Source organism: Staurois parvus, unplaced genomic scaffold (assembly GCF_062004578.1).
Source record: "Staurois parvus isolate SC_StPar_1 unplaced genomic scaffold, SC_StPar_1.0 ptg000003l, whole genome shotgun sequence".
Taxonomy (NCBI): domain Eukaryota; kingdom Metazoa; phylum Chordata; class Amphibia; order Anura; family Ranidae; genus Staurois; species Staurois parvus.
In genome coordinates this window covers 917,836-933,370 of record NW_028317799.1, presented here as the reverse complement: position 1 = coordinate 933,370, position 15,535 = coordinate 917,836, and the positions used below count along the sequence as shown (strand labels likewise).

General features: G+C 43.1%; 1 protein-coding gene across 1 annotated transcript in view; it reads left to right on the top strand.

The window, feature by feature from the left end:
• The window catches only part of DUS1L (dihydrouridine synthase 1 like), a 32,166-nt gene extending 17,042 nt beyond the window's left edge, over positions 1–15,124 (top strand). The window contains exons 8-13 of the mRNA XM_089670559.1: positions 1,167–1,263; positions 4,067–4,155; positions 7,920–8,068; positions 11,111–11,148; positions 14,444–14,519; positions 14,600–15,124. Coding sequence (XP_089526685.1) covers positions 1,167–1,263; positions 4,067–4,155; positions 7,920–8,068; positions 11,111–11,148; positions 14,444–14,519; positions 14,600–14,727 — 577 coding nt within the window. The 3' untranslated portion in view covers positions 14,728–15,124. The remainder of the gene's footprint in view (positions 1–1,166; positions 1,264–4,066; positions 4,156–7,919; positions 8,069–11,110; positions 11,149–14,443; positions 14,520–14,599) is intronic.
• Positions 15,125–15,535: the final 411 nt, after the last annotated feature.

Below are 15,535 nucleotides of genomic sequence, written 5' to 3'. Positions count from 1 at the left end.
AAGCTCCGCTTTAAGGACTGCTCCACCACTCCCCATTAAGGATTGGCGTGGGGGGGGGGGGGAGCGGATACCCGAATTTGACAGGTACCCGCTCCCATTTCCGGTTCAATCGCCTAGGTGACCGGAAGCAGAAGGTGTCCTCCTCCCTGTAGTCTTTTGGGACACGTGACAGGTCCCAGAAGACTTTAGGACCATTCATGAAGCGCAGCGCTGCTCGCACATGTGCAGTGGGTGCCCGGCTGTGAAACTGCAAACTGTCACAGCCGGGTGCCCACACTGAAGATGCCAGCCTTCTGGAATACAGGACGACCGGTGAAACAGGATGTGGGGGACACACCACAGGACCAAGGGACAGGTAAGTGGCTGTTTTTTAAAAATCAACAGCTACAGTTTTTGTAGCTGCTGACTTTTATTTTATGACAGGGTGTGTGGAACTCCGCTTTAAAGAGCAATATATAGCAGCGCTTTCCAATGGACACAGCAAAGTTCCTACTTTGCACTGTGGCCTGAATTTTACATCACATTAACAAAACAAAAAAAAAACAGGCCACAGTGTGGACTACACGGTGTATCACAGAGTTCCATCTGCTTAAACCTGAAACTTATTGGAAGCTTTAGTTCTCAATATAGGGAGAGGGCGGTGCAGAAACAACACATTTGGAGACATGCAAGGATGCATCTGTAGTTCCTCCATCACTGGGGACTGATTATGTCATTATTGTAAAGGCAGAAAATCTCAGTTTTTGGAGAATTTAAATGGTAAAGGCCAGCTCTAGTTTGGGACACTCCCTGTAGACATGATACATACCTTTTCTATTTGAGTGACTTCTATGCAGTCATGTGAAAAGCTCAGTCCTTCTTCAGCATCCTCAGTGCTGCGTGGAATGGCCAGGCTATACACTGTGAGACCAGGATACATAGTGATTTACCACCAGGTATGGAGAGGGTGTCTGTGACAGCCTGGGCTCACAGTGGTTTTCTGACGTGGGGCACTAAATAACCCAGAATACAGCTTTCAAGCATTGGGGGGGGGGGGGGGTAGTAATTTATGCAGCTGTAATTTCGCTTAAACTTTGTATTCTGTGACAGTTGCTAACAATGTTCAGCAAAGCTGTATTTCACTTTTTGTGACAATTGCTAACCATGTATTTTTTTAAATGGCTTAGTCTGCAGGTTTACCAAGAACTACGAGAAGACCTGGCAAAGGCCAAGTCCCTGGAAGGCATTATTGCTGTTAATAATGAACTGAAAGTCAAGTGCCAGGTAATAAGAGCATGCCATATTGGTGTATGGACCGGCAGTCTAAAGACTCACTGCTGGAGATTGTACCAAGGCACATCTAATTCTAACAGTAGTGGTGTGAACCTCCTGCACTCCCAAGTGTTTAAACTGTATAAAAAACCAGGAGAAGCTGCTAACATTAAATCATATACCAGTGATTGTGATAAATAAATACAACAAAGAATGTAGCGCTACTCCCTAAGGTATATACAGACAAAAATATATAATTCATAAAATGTGAGATCTCAAAATTACATCAAAAATAGCGGACGGGGAGCCGCAGGAGAGCCTCAAGAGATTGATGCTGCAACTTACCTGGATAGGAGCCAGTGGTGGAATATTAATTTCTGAGAGAGCAACATTTGGAGTGATAGCTATCTTGGAGGATCCGTGAGGGGGATCCACAAAAGCGCTTTGATCCGCAAGGGTCGAAGTGATAAGGTGAGAGTCTTATCCAGATGGTGGTCGGATTGTCAGATTCACATGCACCCAGAGATCTACACGAGTTCTTGTTGATTTTTGGTCACCAACAGTAGTCATTGGAAGCACGGGTTTTCTTTGGTCACCATCAGCATTTATTGGACTTTGTGAGCACTGTTTTTTGTACTGTTATATTGTGTTTTTTTCACTACACAAGAGGCACGTGTGATTTTGGATACACATAATTATATATATGTAAATGTTTTTTCACATGTTTTGAGTTATTTTATTTTATTTTGTAGATTCAATGAATCATGGGCACTAAGTAATATTAATTGATATCACTATCACATTTATATTTACCGTATTTTTCGCTCCATAAGACGCACTTTTTTCCCCCCAAAAAAGGGGGGAAAATGTCAGTGCGTCTTATGGAGTGAATATAAAGTGGCCGGTCCGGTATTTTTGCGGCCACCATGTCAGAATACCGGGCCGGCCGCTCAGCTGTTCTCTCTTGCAGGGCCTTACCTGTTCCTCGCTCCAGCGCTGTACAGTCTTCCCGCGCTGGCTTCTGTGACAGTGCGCATGTGCTGCGCTTTGTGAATGATCCGGTGTCTTCTGGGACACATGAAAGGTCCCAGAAGGCGCCGGGCCATTCACAAAGCGCAGCGCTTCTCGCACATGCGCAGTGGGCACCCGGCTGTCACAGAAGCCGGCCCGGGAAGAAGAGGGAAGGCAACTCCGCGGAAGTGGGAGCGGGTACCTGTCAAATTCAGGTACCCGTTCCCCCTCCCTCCCCAAAGGTCAGCAGTCTCTGGTCATTCCCTGCACTGTCTGCAGTCTCTGGTCATCTCCTGCACTGTCTGCACTCTCTGGTCATCCCCTGCACTGTCTGCAGTCTCTGGTCATTCTCTGTACTGTGTCTGCAGTCTTTGGTCATTCTCTGTACTGTGTCTGCAGTCTCTGGTCATCCCCTGTACTATGTCCGCAGTCTCTTGGTCATCCCCTGTACTATGTCCGCAGTCTCTGGTCATCTCCTGTACTATGTCCGCAGTCTCTGGTCATCTCCTGTACTATGTCCGCAGTCTCTGGTCATCTCCTGTACTGTGTCCGCAGTCTCTGGTCATCCCCTGTACTGTGTCCGCAGTCTCTGGTCATCCCCTGTACTGTGTCCGCAGTCTCTGGTCATCCCCTGTACTGTGTCCGCAGTCTCTGGTCATCTCCTGTACTGTGTCCGCAGTCTCTGGTCATCCCCTGTACTGTGTCCGCAGTCTCTGGTCATTCCCTGCACTGTCTGCAGTCTCTGGTCATCTCCTGCACTGTCTGCACTCTCTGGTCATCCCCTGCACTGTCTGCAGTCTCTGGTCATTCTCTGTACTGTGTCTGCAGTCTTTGGTCATTCTCTGTACTGTGTCTGCAGTCTCTGGTCATCCCCTGTACTATGTCCGCAGTCTCTTGGTCATCCCCTGTACTATGTCCGCAGTCTCTGGTCATCTCCTGTACTATGTCCGCAGTCTCTGGTCATCTCCTGTACTATGTCCGCAGTCTCTGGTCATCTCCTGTACTGTGTCCGCAGTCTCTGGTCATCCCCTGTACTGTGTCCGCAGTCTCTGGTCATCCCCTGTACTGTGTCCGCAGTCTCTGGTCATCCCCTGTACTGTGTCCGCAGTCTCTGGTCATCTCCTGTACTGTGTCCGCAGTCTCTGGTCATCCCCTGTACTGTGTCCGCAGTCTCTGGTCATCCCCTGTACTGTGTCCGCAGTCTCTGGTCATCTCCTGTACTGTGTCCGCAGTCTCTGGTCATCTCCTGTACTGTGTCCGCAGTCTCTGGTCATCTCCTGTACTGTGTCCGCAGTCTCTGGTCATCCCCTGTACTGTGTCTGCAGTCCATTGGTTTAGAATATTTTTTTTTCTTGTTTTTCAGCTCTAAAACCTAGGTGCGTCTTATGGTCAGGTGCGTCTTATGGAGCGAAAAATACGTTATTTTTTATTTTTGATGTAATTTTGAGATCTCACATTTTATGAATTATATATTTATGTGTGTATATACCTTAGGGAGTAGCGCTACATTCTTTATTGTTTTTATTTATCACATCTAATTCTAGCTCAGCAAACTAGGGGAAAAAAGAAATTGGCTCAGATCAGTTGCTGCAGCCAAATGATGGTGTCTTCTTTACGTGGTGTGTTCTTTACAATAAAGAAATAATTGAGAAAATCCTTCGGAGAGTGATATTTTTATTATAGCCTTCTGCTGGGAGTGTATATAGACCTGGTAATTTGAGGAATACTTTTTGTTTTGAAGGTATAGATATATGAAGGTGAAGTGAAAGGCAGTGAATTGTTTTCTTTTTTTTTTTTTTTGCAGGAAGAAGTAGCTAACAAGAAGGAAGGAGATGAGACTACAGGAGACTTGCCTTTTCCCCATTGGATATGTCAACCTTATGTACGACCACCGTAAGTCCTGTTCATCATTTTGCAGTATTTACAAAGTAATAATTATAGTGTAGTTCAGGGATGGACAACCTGCAGCCCTCCTACTGTTGCAGAACTACAAATCCCATCTCGCCTCTGGGAGTTATGTTTGTCAGTTGTGCAATGCTTCATAGGAAATGTAGTTCCACCATAGCCGGAGGGTCATAGCTTGCTCACCAGTAGGTAGGTAGGTGTAGGTAGCTCTTTTGCCATTGGTCAAATAGGGGGGTGGGGGGGATATCTAAACATACTCGGGGTTTATTACTGTCCTTTTCAGTTTAGAAATCCTCTGAGATTGCATTGTTTGCCCTAGAACTTCCGGAGGGAGCCTGTGTGCATAAAGTGTGGAGGAAATTTAAAGCTAAACTCAAGGCTAGCCCACATGGAAGAAAAATATATATTTTAAAAATATTCTTCCCAAATGTATTGACATATATTTGAAATGCTACAATTTTGACCGTATTCAATATTCCATTGGTGGAGGGCTCTTGGGCTCTTCCACTAGGCTCTTCCTCAGCTGCAATACCATCTGCAGGAAAAACAAGGAAAATGTGGTGTATGGCTTTCCTGTATGATAGTGGCCCTGGATCATAATACCTGCTGAATAAAATTCTAAATCCTTTGGAAGTCCCGCACATCACGGGACTGAGCTCTGCAGTCACTTTTGCAGCGGTTTTCTTATAACGGGTCACAATCCTGCACAATGTCCTTTTTTCGGTTAGTTGATTATATCGACCGTGCCTATGCTTATTAGACCACATTTTACTGGAAACTGGATATGCTGTCATCATTTTGATACTGTACCCCAGGACACGGCAAACAAATTGGCAGCTTCAGTCACAGAGGCACCAGATAAGTGGCACCAACAATTTTCCCTCTTGGAAGTTCTGTTAGCGTTGATATGACTCCGTATTACTAGCAGTGCATGCAGTGAAATGAAGAAAGTGAGGCTTCCCACATGTTATCTAGGTGTCTCATCACGCAGCAGAAGCAAAAGAATGTTACGTCACTTCCAATTTTAACGTGAAACGTGGTCACTTTGACACCTGCAAATCATGTAGTGTTTCCATTTTTGTTGTCCAACTATGTGTGTCAATATATGTGTATGTGTTATATGTATGTATGTTTGTGTGTGTATGTAAGTGTGTGTGTATACAGTGAAGGAAATAAGTATTTGATCCCCTGCTAATTTTGAATGTTTGCCCACTCACAAAGAAATGATCAGTCTAAAAATCGAATGGTAGGTGTATTGTAACACTGAGAGACAGAATAGCAACAAAAAATTCAGCATAAATGCATGTCTAACAAATGATGCACTGATTTGCCTGTTCATGAGGGAAATAAGTATTTGATCCCCTTCACAAAACATGACTTAGTACTTGGTGGCAAATCCCTTGTTGGCAATCACAGAGGTCAGACGTTTCCTGTAGTTGGTCACCAGGTTCGCACACATCTCAGGAGGGATTTTGGCCCACTCCTCTCTGCAGATCCTCTCCAAGTCATTAAGGTTTGGTGGCCTATGTTTGGCAACTCGAACTTTCAGCTCCCTCCACAGATTTTCAATCAGATTAAGGTCTGGAGACTGGCTAGGCCATTCCAGGACCTTAATGTGCTTTTTCTTCCTTTGTTGCCTTGGCCGTGTGTTTTGGGTCATTGTCATGCTGGAACACCCATCCATGACCCATTTTCAATGCCCTGGCTGATGGAAGAAGGTTCTCGCCAAAATTTGACAGTACATTGCCCCATCACACTTCTCTCCACCAAGGATAAAAATTATAGAGTGGTTGGACTCAGAACTCCCAGATGAAATTGTAATTAGTGGAGGATATTTAGCAGAGTCCTGGCAAGATGACTGTGTGCATCATGACCACATGTCAATGAAAAGCAAAGGCTATCGCCAAGTAGGCTGTGTCCTCTTGTATTTCACATGGTCATTTTAGTGGGGTATGCCTTTTATTTGGGTCATTGCTTTTTCTTCCTCTATTATTTGGGTTCACATCTGAATAAGGCAGTATTTCAAACATCTCAGGTGATAAATCAATACATAAATAATAAAATAGTTGTGTCATACGTGAATTCCCTCACGGGGAATATTTAGTGAAAAAAGTGACAAACACATTCCTATTTGCACATTGTGAAACTATATGTATACTGGTGCACAAAAATAGTGAACAAATAATCAGTTCAAAAAGTCCAAAATGATATAATAATAGTAATACGATAATTTGTGATGATCCTCACACTTCACTCTTCATGCAAGAATATATAATGTGCCGTATACGTCGTACACACGTGCCAATCCTTTACCAGCCAAAATACCCCCTCACCTCCTTCATTAGACCCCACAGGGTCAACAGGCTTTGAGGATCAAGTGATCCTATCAGAATGGGTCCCTCTTGGGCCTTCCCCTCACTTCTCCAGCCTCCAACAGACTAACAGCCAGCTCCTCACAGGATCATGATAAGACACAGAGACCCTCCATAGTGCAACCGGTTTTTATTGCATCAAATTTAACACAACAATAAGTATTACACTCACATTTGCCCACGAGTTTTCCAGCTTTTTACCACATGCTATCGGTGTACTCAACAGGGTGATCCAATATGGCCCCCACGCCGGAAATGATGTCACCGGAAGCTCCTCCCCACGTACCGACGCGTTGCGCCACGCCCACCTCGTGACTTCATCATATTTATGTATTGATTTATCACCTTGGATATATATATGTAGGGGACGTATATAGAGTTTGTGCATTTTAACACATAATTTGTTAGTATTATTAGCGCTACACTATTTATTTTAATTTATATATACATATAAAATGCAGCGCTGTAAAATGATCAAATCATGCAAATCAACACAATAATAGTCCTGAAAAGGTGCTCATTAATTCCGAGTGTCAATGGAAAGAATGCAAACTAACCAGAAGCGCATTTAAAGTACGCATGTGTGTAAGAAATCCTGGAGATTCCCCTCTCTCCCTCTGGTCAAAAAATGGATATGTGCTGAAATGGATGATAACGCCCTCTTGTGGAAAAGCGAAATCCTGCAGGCCAGGAAGCTCCCAGGATAGGATATTCCTCTTCAATGGAACCAGGGCTGAGGGTCCTTGCTCTACCTCAGAAGAAGTGCGTCCATTTCAGCACATATCCATTTTTTGACCAGAGGGAGAGAGGGGAATCTCCAGGATTTCTTACACACATGCGTACTTTAAATACGCTTCTGGTTAGTTTGCATTCTTTCCATTGACACTGGGAATTAATGAGCACCTTTTCAGGACTATTATTGTGTTGATTTGCATGATTTGATCATTTTACAGCGCTGCATTTTATATGTATATGTTTTATTGAGGATTTTTATATGCGTTTATCCTGGATGTTCAGCTGCTGTTTCTTTGAGAGCGCTCACTGTGTGTCTTTTACCTATACAATTTATTTTAATTGATCATTCACTTACTTGGGTATAAGTTTGGTGTCGGCAGCTATTGAAGGATAGGATTCCATTTAAGCGCAGGAGGTTGTTTTTGTAATTTTTGTATTTCAAACATCTCACAGTCTCGGTCTACGTAAGCCCCCCTTTCTCCCAAAGTCCCAGCTTTTGTTTTACAGATAGGATGTCATATGTTTCAGCAGTTGTCCCTCTGATAAATACCTGCAGATAAAGGACAGAACAGCATTCCTTCTGAAGCCAGGCAGGGTTTCCAATACAAATGTGTTGCATTGTGACAGATTTTTATTTGCCTTCAGGCCCAAAGATGTGGTGAAGGAGGAGAGCGCAATGCGAGCGAAGAGAGCACTGGAGGAGGAAGATGATGGGAACACGGAGCCGATTTCGAAGAACAAGCAAAAAAAAAAACTGCGCAATCCAAACAAAAGCTTCGACCCTTCTGTAAAGCGTAAGTCATACCAAGGGATACTGCTACCCCCTGCTTTTCATAGTTGTTAAAATCGCACCCAGTGAGGCAGGCGTAGTTGTACAGTGTTACTGCCCCGGGACTCTTAGATTTTCACACAAGTATTTCCTTTCCTAGGGCAACTGTCAGCAAATAAAACAAGCCATTGTTATCCTGTGCAGAAGAGAGGGGATTTATTTAAAGAGCAGAGGGTACTCAAGCAAGTACCAAAAGCTGCCTTTACACATGTGCTTTAGGCTTCATTCACATGTGTGTACTTAAGTATAAGCATGTGCTTATAGCACACAAACATTTATTATACTGCATCTTATCAATTTGTAAATGTGATGGATGCGTTTGTTTTCTTTTTTTTTAGGCTTCCTTTCTTTTATTTTTACCTAGTAATGCTGCCAGCAAGTCTGTGTTTTTTTTTTTTTTTTTTTTTTTTTTTCAACAGAACAAGCTGTCCTGCAGATGGAATAGTTAGGGGGCTGAGACAAACCATTTTCCACTGTTATGGGTGCCTACAATGGACAGCTCTTTATTTATGCAAAACCTTTATCCCAAAAGGAAAAAATTGTTTTAACTGCTTATAAAGTGTGAGCTGGCGTTTGGCTTTAATCACTTCAAGTCCGGACACTTTCCCCCCCTTCCAGTCCGGACACTTTCACCCCCTTCCTGTCCAGGCCAATTTTCAGCTTTCAGCGCTATCACACTTTGAATGACAATTGCACGGTCATGCAACACTGTACCCATATGAATTTTCGAGACAGATAAAACTTTATTTTGGTGCTATTTATTCACCACTGGGATTTTTATTTTTTTTGCTATATAAATGAAAAGTCCAAATATTTTGAAAAAAAGTGTTTTTCATATAAAATTTTGCAAATAAATAATCTTCATAAATCTTGGCTAAAATGTATTCAGTTATCTTTTTAGTAAAAAAAAAATAACCCAAATTAATTTATAACCAAAAATTTATAATTTTTCAAAAAAAATATTTTTATTTTTTATATTACTATTTATTTTTTTTTTAATATACTATCACCCAAGCAGTGCAGTGTACTACTTGTGGGGGGTGATGAAGATTTTGTTCTCCTAACACTGATTGCTTTTATACCCATTAAGGCTGTAAAAGCAATCATTTCTCCTTCTCTCTGGCTGCATTCTTGCAGCCATTGAAAAATACTGTGAGAGCTGTGATTGGTCACAGCTTGTCACATGGTGCAAGACTGTTGTGAATAGCCTTGTACCGTGTGACCTCTGTGATCATTCACAGATTTCACTAGTAGTAAGCAATGACATCAGGAAGTGACATCTTGCTTTCTGCTATTCATGTGATCACTGATTGGCCAATCAGTGATCATATGATCGGGACCTCGCACAGAGGTCCCGTACAGCGATCGGTGTTCCCAGGGAGCGTGCACAGGCTGTAAGTGCGGGCACCGTTTATAAACAGCATCCCGCTCCTGCACTGCTGCCGTCCGGCCGTTTATGTACATGGGCCGGATGGGAAGTGGTCAATTTGTTAATGTTTTTAAATCTGCTAGCACAGCTAACAGTGGCTAAATGGTTAGCACTTCCGCCTGGCAGTACTGAGGGTCATTGGTTCGAATCCCAACCATGGCACCACCTGCCTGGAGTTTGCATGTTCTCCCTGTGCCTGTGTGGGTTTCCTCTGGGTAGTCCGGTTTCCTCCCACACTCCAGAGACATGCTGGTAGGTTAATTGGATCCTGTCTAAATTGGCCCTAGTATGTGTATGTATGAATGTAAGTTAGTGACCTTAGAATGTGCACCTCTTGAGGGTTAGGGGATGATATAAGTACCTGAAATAAATAATAAAATAAACAATCCCCTCCCTCCAGACTTACTGCTGCCAGGGGCGGACTGACCATTTAGAAACTCTGGCACTGCCCGAGGGCACGGGGTCAGTAGGGGGCCCAATGAGATGCCCCTGGTACCTTTTTCATAGGCTTTTTTGAGTTTGGGCAAGGACACAGGGGCCCCCATGATCCCCTATTGCCCCGGGGCCCCATGATCCCCTATTGCCCGGGGGCCCTATGAGTTGTCAGTCCGCCCCTGACTGCTGCTGTCCAAATGTGCCTCTTTTGCTCCTTCATCCAGAATGTAGGCACTCTAATACAGGGGGGGTGTTACTGGCCAGATCACCAGGTGAAAATAGAGGGGGGAAATCAGAAACTAATACAGCCACTACATCTAGTGATTGGTCAGATGCAACATATATTACAGTGTTGGGTTCAATACTGATTTAAGTAGGCCCGTGTGAACGGAGCCGTAATGAGGCTAACATCAAGTCTGTGCCTGACTAAATTGTGACGAGCATCCAGTAATGGGACTTTGATGACTGAATCAAACACACTTGTTGAGTGGCTTTTGCCCTTTAAATTAACCCTCCGTTCTTCACCATGGACTTGTTTCATTTGTTGGAAATTGTCTCTGGCAGGGCTTTTGGTCCAGGTAAGTGTATGGTGGGGTGGGGGATTTAGCTGGATTTCCTGCCAGGGACAGCAACAGCAATTTCATTTCTTTAGAACAAGCTGATAAAATGGAAAGTGTCCCTGCACATTCTATCAAATGTAAAGAAGATTACTTGTGCCTCACCTTCCCCGCTGATCTCCTTTGTATTGATAAGAAACTGCAGCTTGATGAAACTTCAGAATCTGACACTTAGTAGTGTATTTCAGGTCCCCTACGGAGGTTAGTGGTCAGATCTGCCATCCCCTGATTCCCCACAGACTGTGATAGTGTTGTTGTGTTACTCACTATTTGGTCCAGGTAGTCCATATATTGATGAGGTCTGGTTGTATAGCCAGCTATGCTCGGAAGAGCCAGTACTTCAGAAACTTCCAAAGTCATACTCCCCCTTTTGCTCTCAGGGCAAAACAAAACACAATGGACTGCAAAATATACCACCACCCATCTGCTATAATTAACAAACCTGTTCTGTGTAAGATTTCATTGAGGATTTATTTCCATATTAGCTGATCTCGCTGCAAAATAATGTGTTTTTCTGCTTTTCCAGCTAAATATGCAAAATGTGACCAGTGTGGAAATCCCAAGGTGCGTCTAGAATCTTACATTTACCTCTACACACAGTCCTTTTCCTCCCTTCCTTCTCCCTATCCCTCCTCTTTTTTTTTTTCTGCTTTTCTTCCTTATTCCTATCAGGTTCCTCTTATTCTTATCACTCTTGTCTCTTCGAGAAGTCTGGGATCTTATTTTATATCCAAATCATACTTACCTAGGTGGATGCACCGATGCTGCATCTGTCCCCTGCCAGCTGTAAGTGTGAGAACTCAGCAATCACGTGATCACTGAGTTCTCACTGCCACTGTGAGCAGAGAGCGGTGACTGGCAGTTACTGCTATGTGCCCTGCTCCACCCCGCCTCGCACGGTCACAGGAGCGCTGGGCTGTGGAGGGAGCCGCTGAATCTGGCTCTCACCAGATCGCTGAGAGGCTAAACCAGATGCTGTTCCAGACTCTGGGGTGGATCCTGACTTTAAAGTCGGGATCTTTCCCCAGCTTGAACCAGCTGAGTGACTTCAGCCAACAGCGGGCTTCAGCCTGCTCTCAGCTGCAAATGGGTCACAGGCGTGCAGAATGAACAGCACTCCTGTGATTCACAGAAGTACAGCCAAAAGAACTGTACTTCTCCTTTAAAGTAGTATTAAACCCTCATTGCCTTTTTTTTTCCCTCCAATTTTGCACTTTAAGAGGATCTTCAGTAATTTATGAAATAATTAAAAGTCAGCTACAAATACTGTATCCGTTGACTTTTAATGGAGAGACACTTACCTGTCCAGGGATCCAGCAGTGTCCTCACCAGGGCCAGTTCTTTGCCAGTCTTTGGGTCCTTGGTGCTGCCACGGGGGAAGGGAAGAACTTCTGCTTGGATCACCTATGCGGCGGGAGCGGGAGCAGGTACCTGACAAAACTAGGTACCTGCTGCGCTACAAAACAAAAGTTTCAACAGTGGAACGGGGGGGGGACTTTTCAGCCTTAAAGTCTTTTTAATGCAGTTTCACAATAAAGAATTTTTCCAATGTCACCAAATACTGACATTTTTCAATCTTCAGTAGCCAATTGCTCTACTGTATATCTCTCAGTGGTGCTGCCCCAAACTTATAATCGTGAAGCATACTGTCTATCAGAATATTATTATTATTATTATACAGGATTTGTATATTATTATTATACAGGATTTATATATTATTATTATTATACAGGATTTATATATTATTATTATTATTATTATACAGGATTTATATATTATTATTATACAGGATTTATATATTATTATTATTATAATACAGGATTTATATAGCGCCAACAGTTTGCTCAGCGCTTTACAATATAATGGGAGACAATACAGCAACAATACAGTTCAATACAAGAGGATTAGGAGGGCCCTGATCCTGGGAGCTTACAATCTAAGAGGTTCTTGCGTATCAGGATTTCCTCTCCTATCATGCCATGTACACAAAATGCATGTGTGCCCCATCTGCTTCTGAGCCTTGAGCTTCATGTTTGTGTCAAGGAACAGTGTTGGCATGTAGGAATGCAATACATAAGAGTGGCTATGCTGGGGCTTAAGGTTTAACCCCTTGACGCCGGTGCCTTCCGGCCCTTTAAGGGTTTCAGAAGCCGGGAGGCAGGGTGGGGTTTAGGGTCATGTGACCGCTGTGACACGTCATCACGGCGGTCACATGATCGGGAAAGGTCCCGATCGAAAGAGGAGATTGGGACCTTTCCGTGAGTACCGGACACGTGTGCTGGGAGCACGCATGATGCGTGCTCTCAGCACATATGGTTTTTCGTTAATAGAACGCAAATGTGCGGCCGCTCAGCGTCTAGGCCCAGATGCCGGGAGGCTGCACATTTGCGCTCGCCCAGCGTCAAGAGGTTAAGGCAGTTTAGCCACCCTAATGGAGGCATTGGGTTTAAAGAAATGATAGCCTGCAATGAAAAAGCGACCTGGAAGTAACATAGCAGATGAGATGGGTTACAACATTTCTTGTTGCAGGAAGAAGGCTTAATAATACTTTTACCATTTCTCGCCGGCCTCTCGGTGGGTGAGCTCCAGGGTGGATTGATTTAAATCACTAGTCAGTAAGGCTTGATGTAAATCCTAGTTTTCTACATAAAGACTAATTCTTACTGGTATAACTTTAATATACAAGTAGATGAAGATTTTTAGAATAACAACTTTTCATATTAGTTTTTTTATCCCCAGTTTAATAGGTTAATCATTCATATTTGGACAACTTTTCTGTTGTACTTAGGAAGGAGAAAAATAATCATTACCTTAATAATAACAATTTAAATAGATTTATTCAACTGAAACAATAACATTCCAGCATATGTGATTGGCTTAAACATCCATGTTTGGTAACTAATTTGGCTAAACAAAATCTATATATTTGAAGAAACTTAGACTGTCAGCCCCTTCCTCCTCACACTTAGTTTCACTTTCTTCTTGTGCAGATCTATTCCACTCCAAACAATCAGAAAAATATTGTTTCTATTCTATTCACTGAACTTCTTGAAACTTAGCACTGAAGGGGTTGATTCTGTATTCATAGGTTTGTAGAAGTTAGGATGAAGGTCTTTTTCTTAACTCTGTTCATGTTCTAACATTTTTGCTGTGAAGAAGAGGCATGCGATCTCCGCTGAGTCAAATTCAGTTTTGAGAACTGCAAAAGTAAACCAAACATCTGTGATAATATCTTGTAGGCAGAGAAACTGCCCAATAATCTTACAGAAACCTCTGGAGGAGCATGACATTGTGAATGGATTCATGGAATTTATGTACCAAAAAAATTAAACATATACAGCCTTATTCTACATAATTAAAAAACAAATCTTTATTTCATGATGGAATAACCTTTGGATGGTAATATATTTTCCTCAAAAAGCATTTTATTCAAAAAAAATCCGATTTAAATAAAAAAAATCCGATTTATTTTTATTTATTTTTTTTAAATCATTGATTTTTATCCACCCTGGTGAGCTCTAACACCAAGCAGCCCACATATATGCGTGTACAGGTAAACCGTTTACTGTGCTGAAAGCGCACTCGGTGTGCACTCCCAGCGCAGTAACTGGATTGTTACGGGAATGCTCCCGATACATACTTGCTATCAGGAGTTTTTGATCGTGCGACCGCTCTGACAACCAATTACAGTGGTCACATGGTCAGAATGGTCGCCTCCAACTCCCAGCATTTCAATCCTCTTGAAGGGCCAGGAGGCGGTGGTGGTGGGAAGGGTTAATTTTACTATCTGTGCATGATATGAAAATTAGTTGTCACATATTGAGACTGGAGCAACATTCCCCGATTTCCTGTCTTGCAGGGCACTAAGTGTGTGTTCCATTTGTGTCGCAGCTGCTGCAAGAAGAAAGCATTCAGGGAGATGGCAGACTGTGCAGGTGGGTGTGAGTCTTCTTTGGGAAGAGCGCCATTTCTATCCGCAGCCCTAGCACTAAAAACCTTTCCTTTTACTTTTCAGGTCACGGACTGCTTTTTAAAACCAAATTTGAAAGGACTGCTCAGTGTAAAGCTGTGCAGGAGACAGACGTGCCAGAGAACCTAACTGAATCAAAGCTCCCCCAGCCACCCCCTGAGATCAAAGTCTGAGCCTTTACCCCTTGTGGAGTCTGGGACTGCTTATTACAGCCCTTCACGGGCTCTCTTCCTACTGCTTGCTCAGGGAATTGTTCCGAGTCTACTCTGGCGTGTCTGGGATCGTCGGCGCCCCGCTTTGCTAGGGCACGGTACAAACTTTTTGCACTTCGGACTTCACATTTCTACTGTTTTTAAGCTTTAAAGTATATTTTGACTGGACTGGGAAATGTTCCGATTTTTGCCTTTTTAAAAAAAAAAAAAAAAAAAGTATGCTGCTACCAGATTTCTAGCTGCTGCTTAAGCGTCAGCTGGGGACAGCGCGATGATGTAACTGGATTCGGAGGAAGTAGTTTTAGACTTTTAAAGGCTTTAGAAAGAAAGACAATAAAGACAAATCTTATGAATTTAATGGCGTCTTGTGGCTGAATCTGTTGCTGTAATAGTCTTTAACCACTTCAAGTCTGGACACTTCTCCCCCTTCCAGTTCAGGCCAATTTTCAGCACTGTCACACATTGAGTGACAATTACTCAGTCATGCAACACTGTACCCTTATGAAATTTTTAGCATTTTTTGGAGACCGATAGAGCTTTCTTTTGGTTGATCACCACTGGGTTTTTATTTTTTACTGTATTAACCACTTCAAGTCCGGACACTTTCACCCCCTTCCTGCCCAGGCCAATTTTCAGCTTTCATCGCTGTCACACTTTGAATGACAATTGCGCGGTCATGCAACGCTGTACCCATATGAATTTTTTAGCATTTTTTGAGACAGATAAAACTTTATTTTGGTGGTATTTATTCACCACTGCGATTTTTATT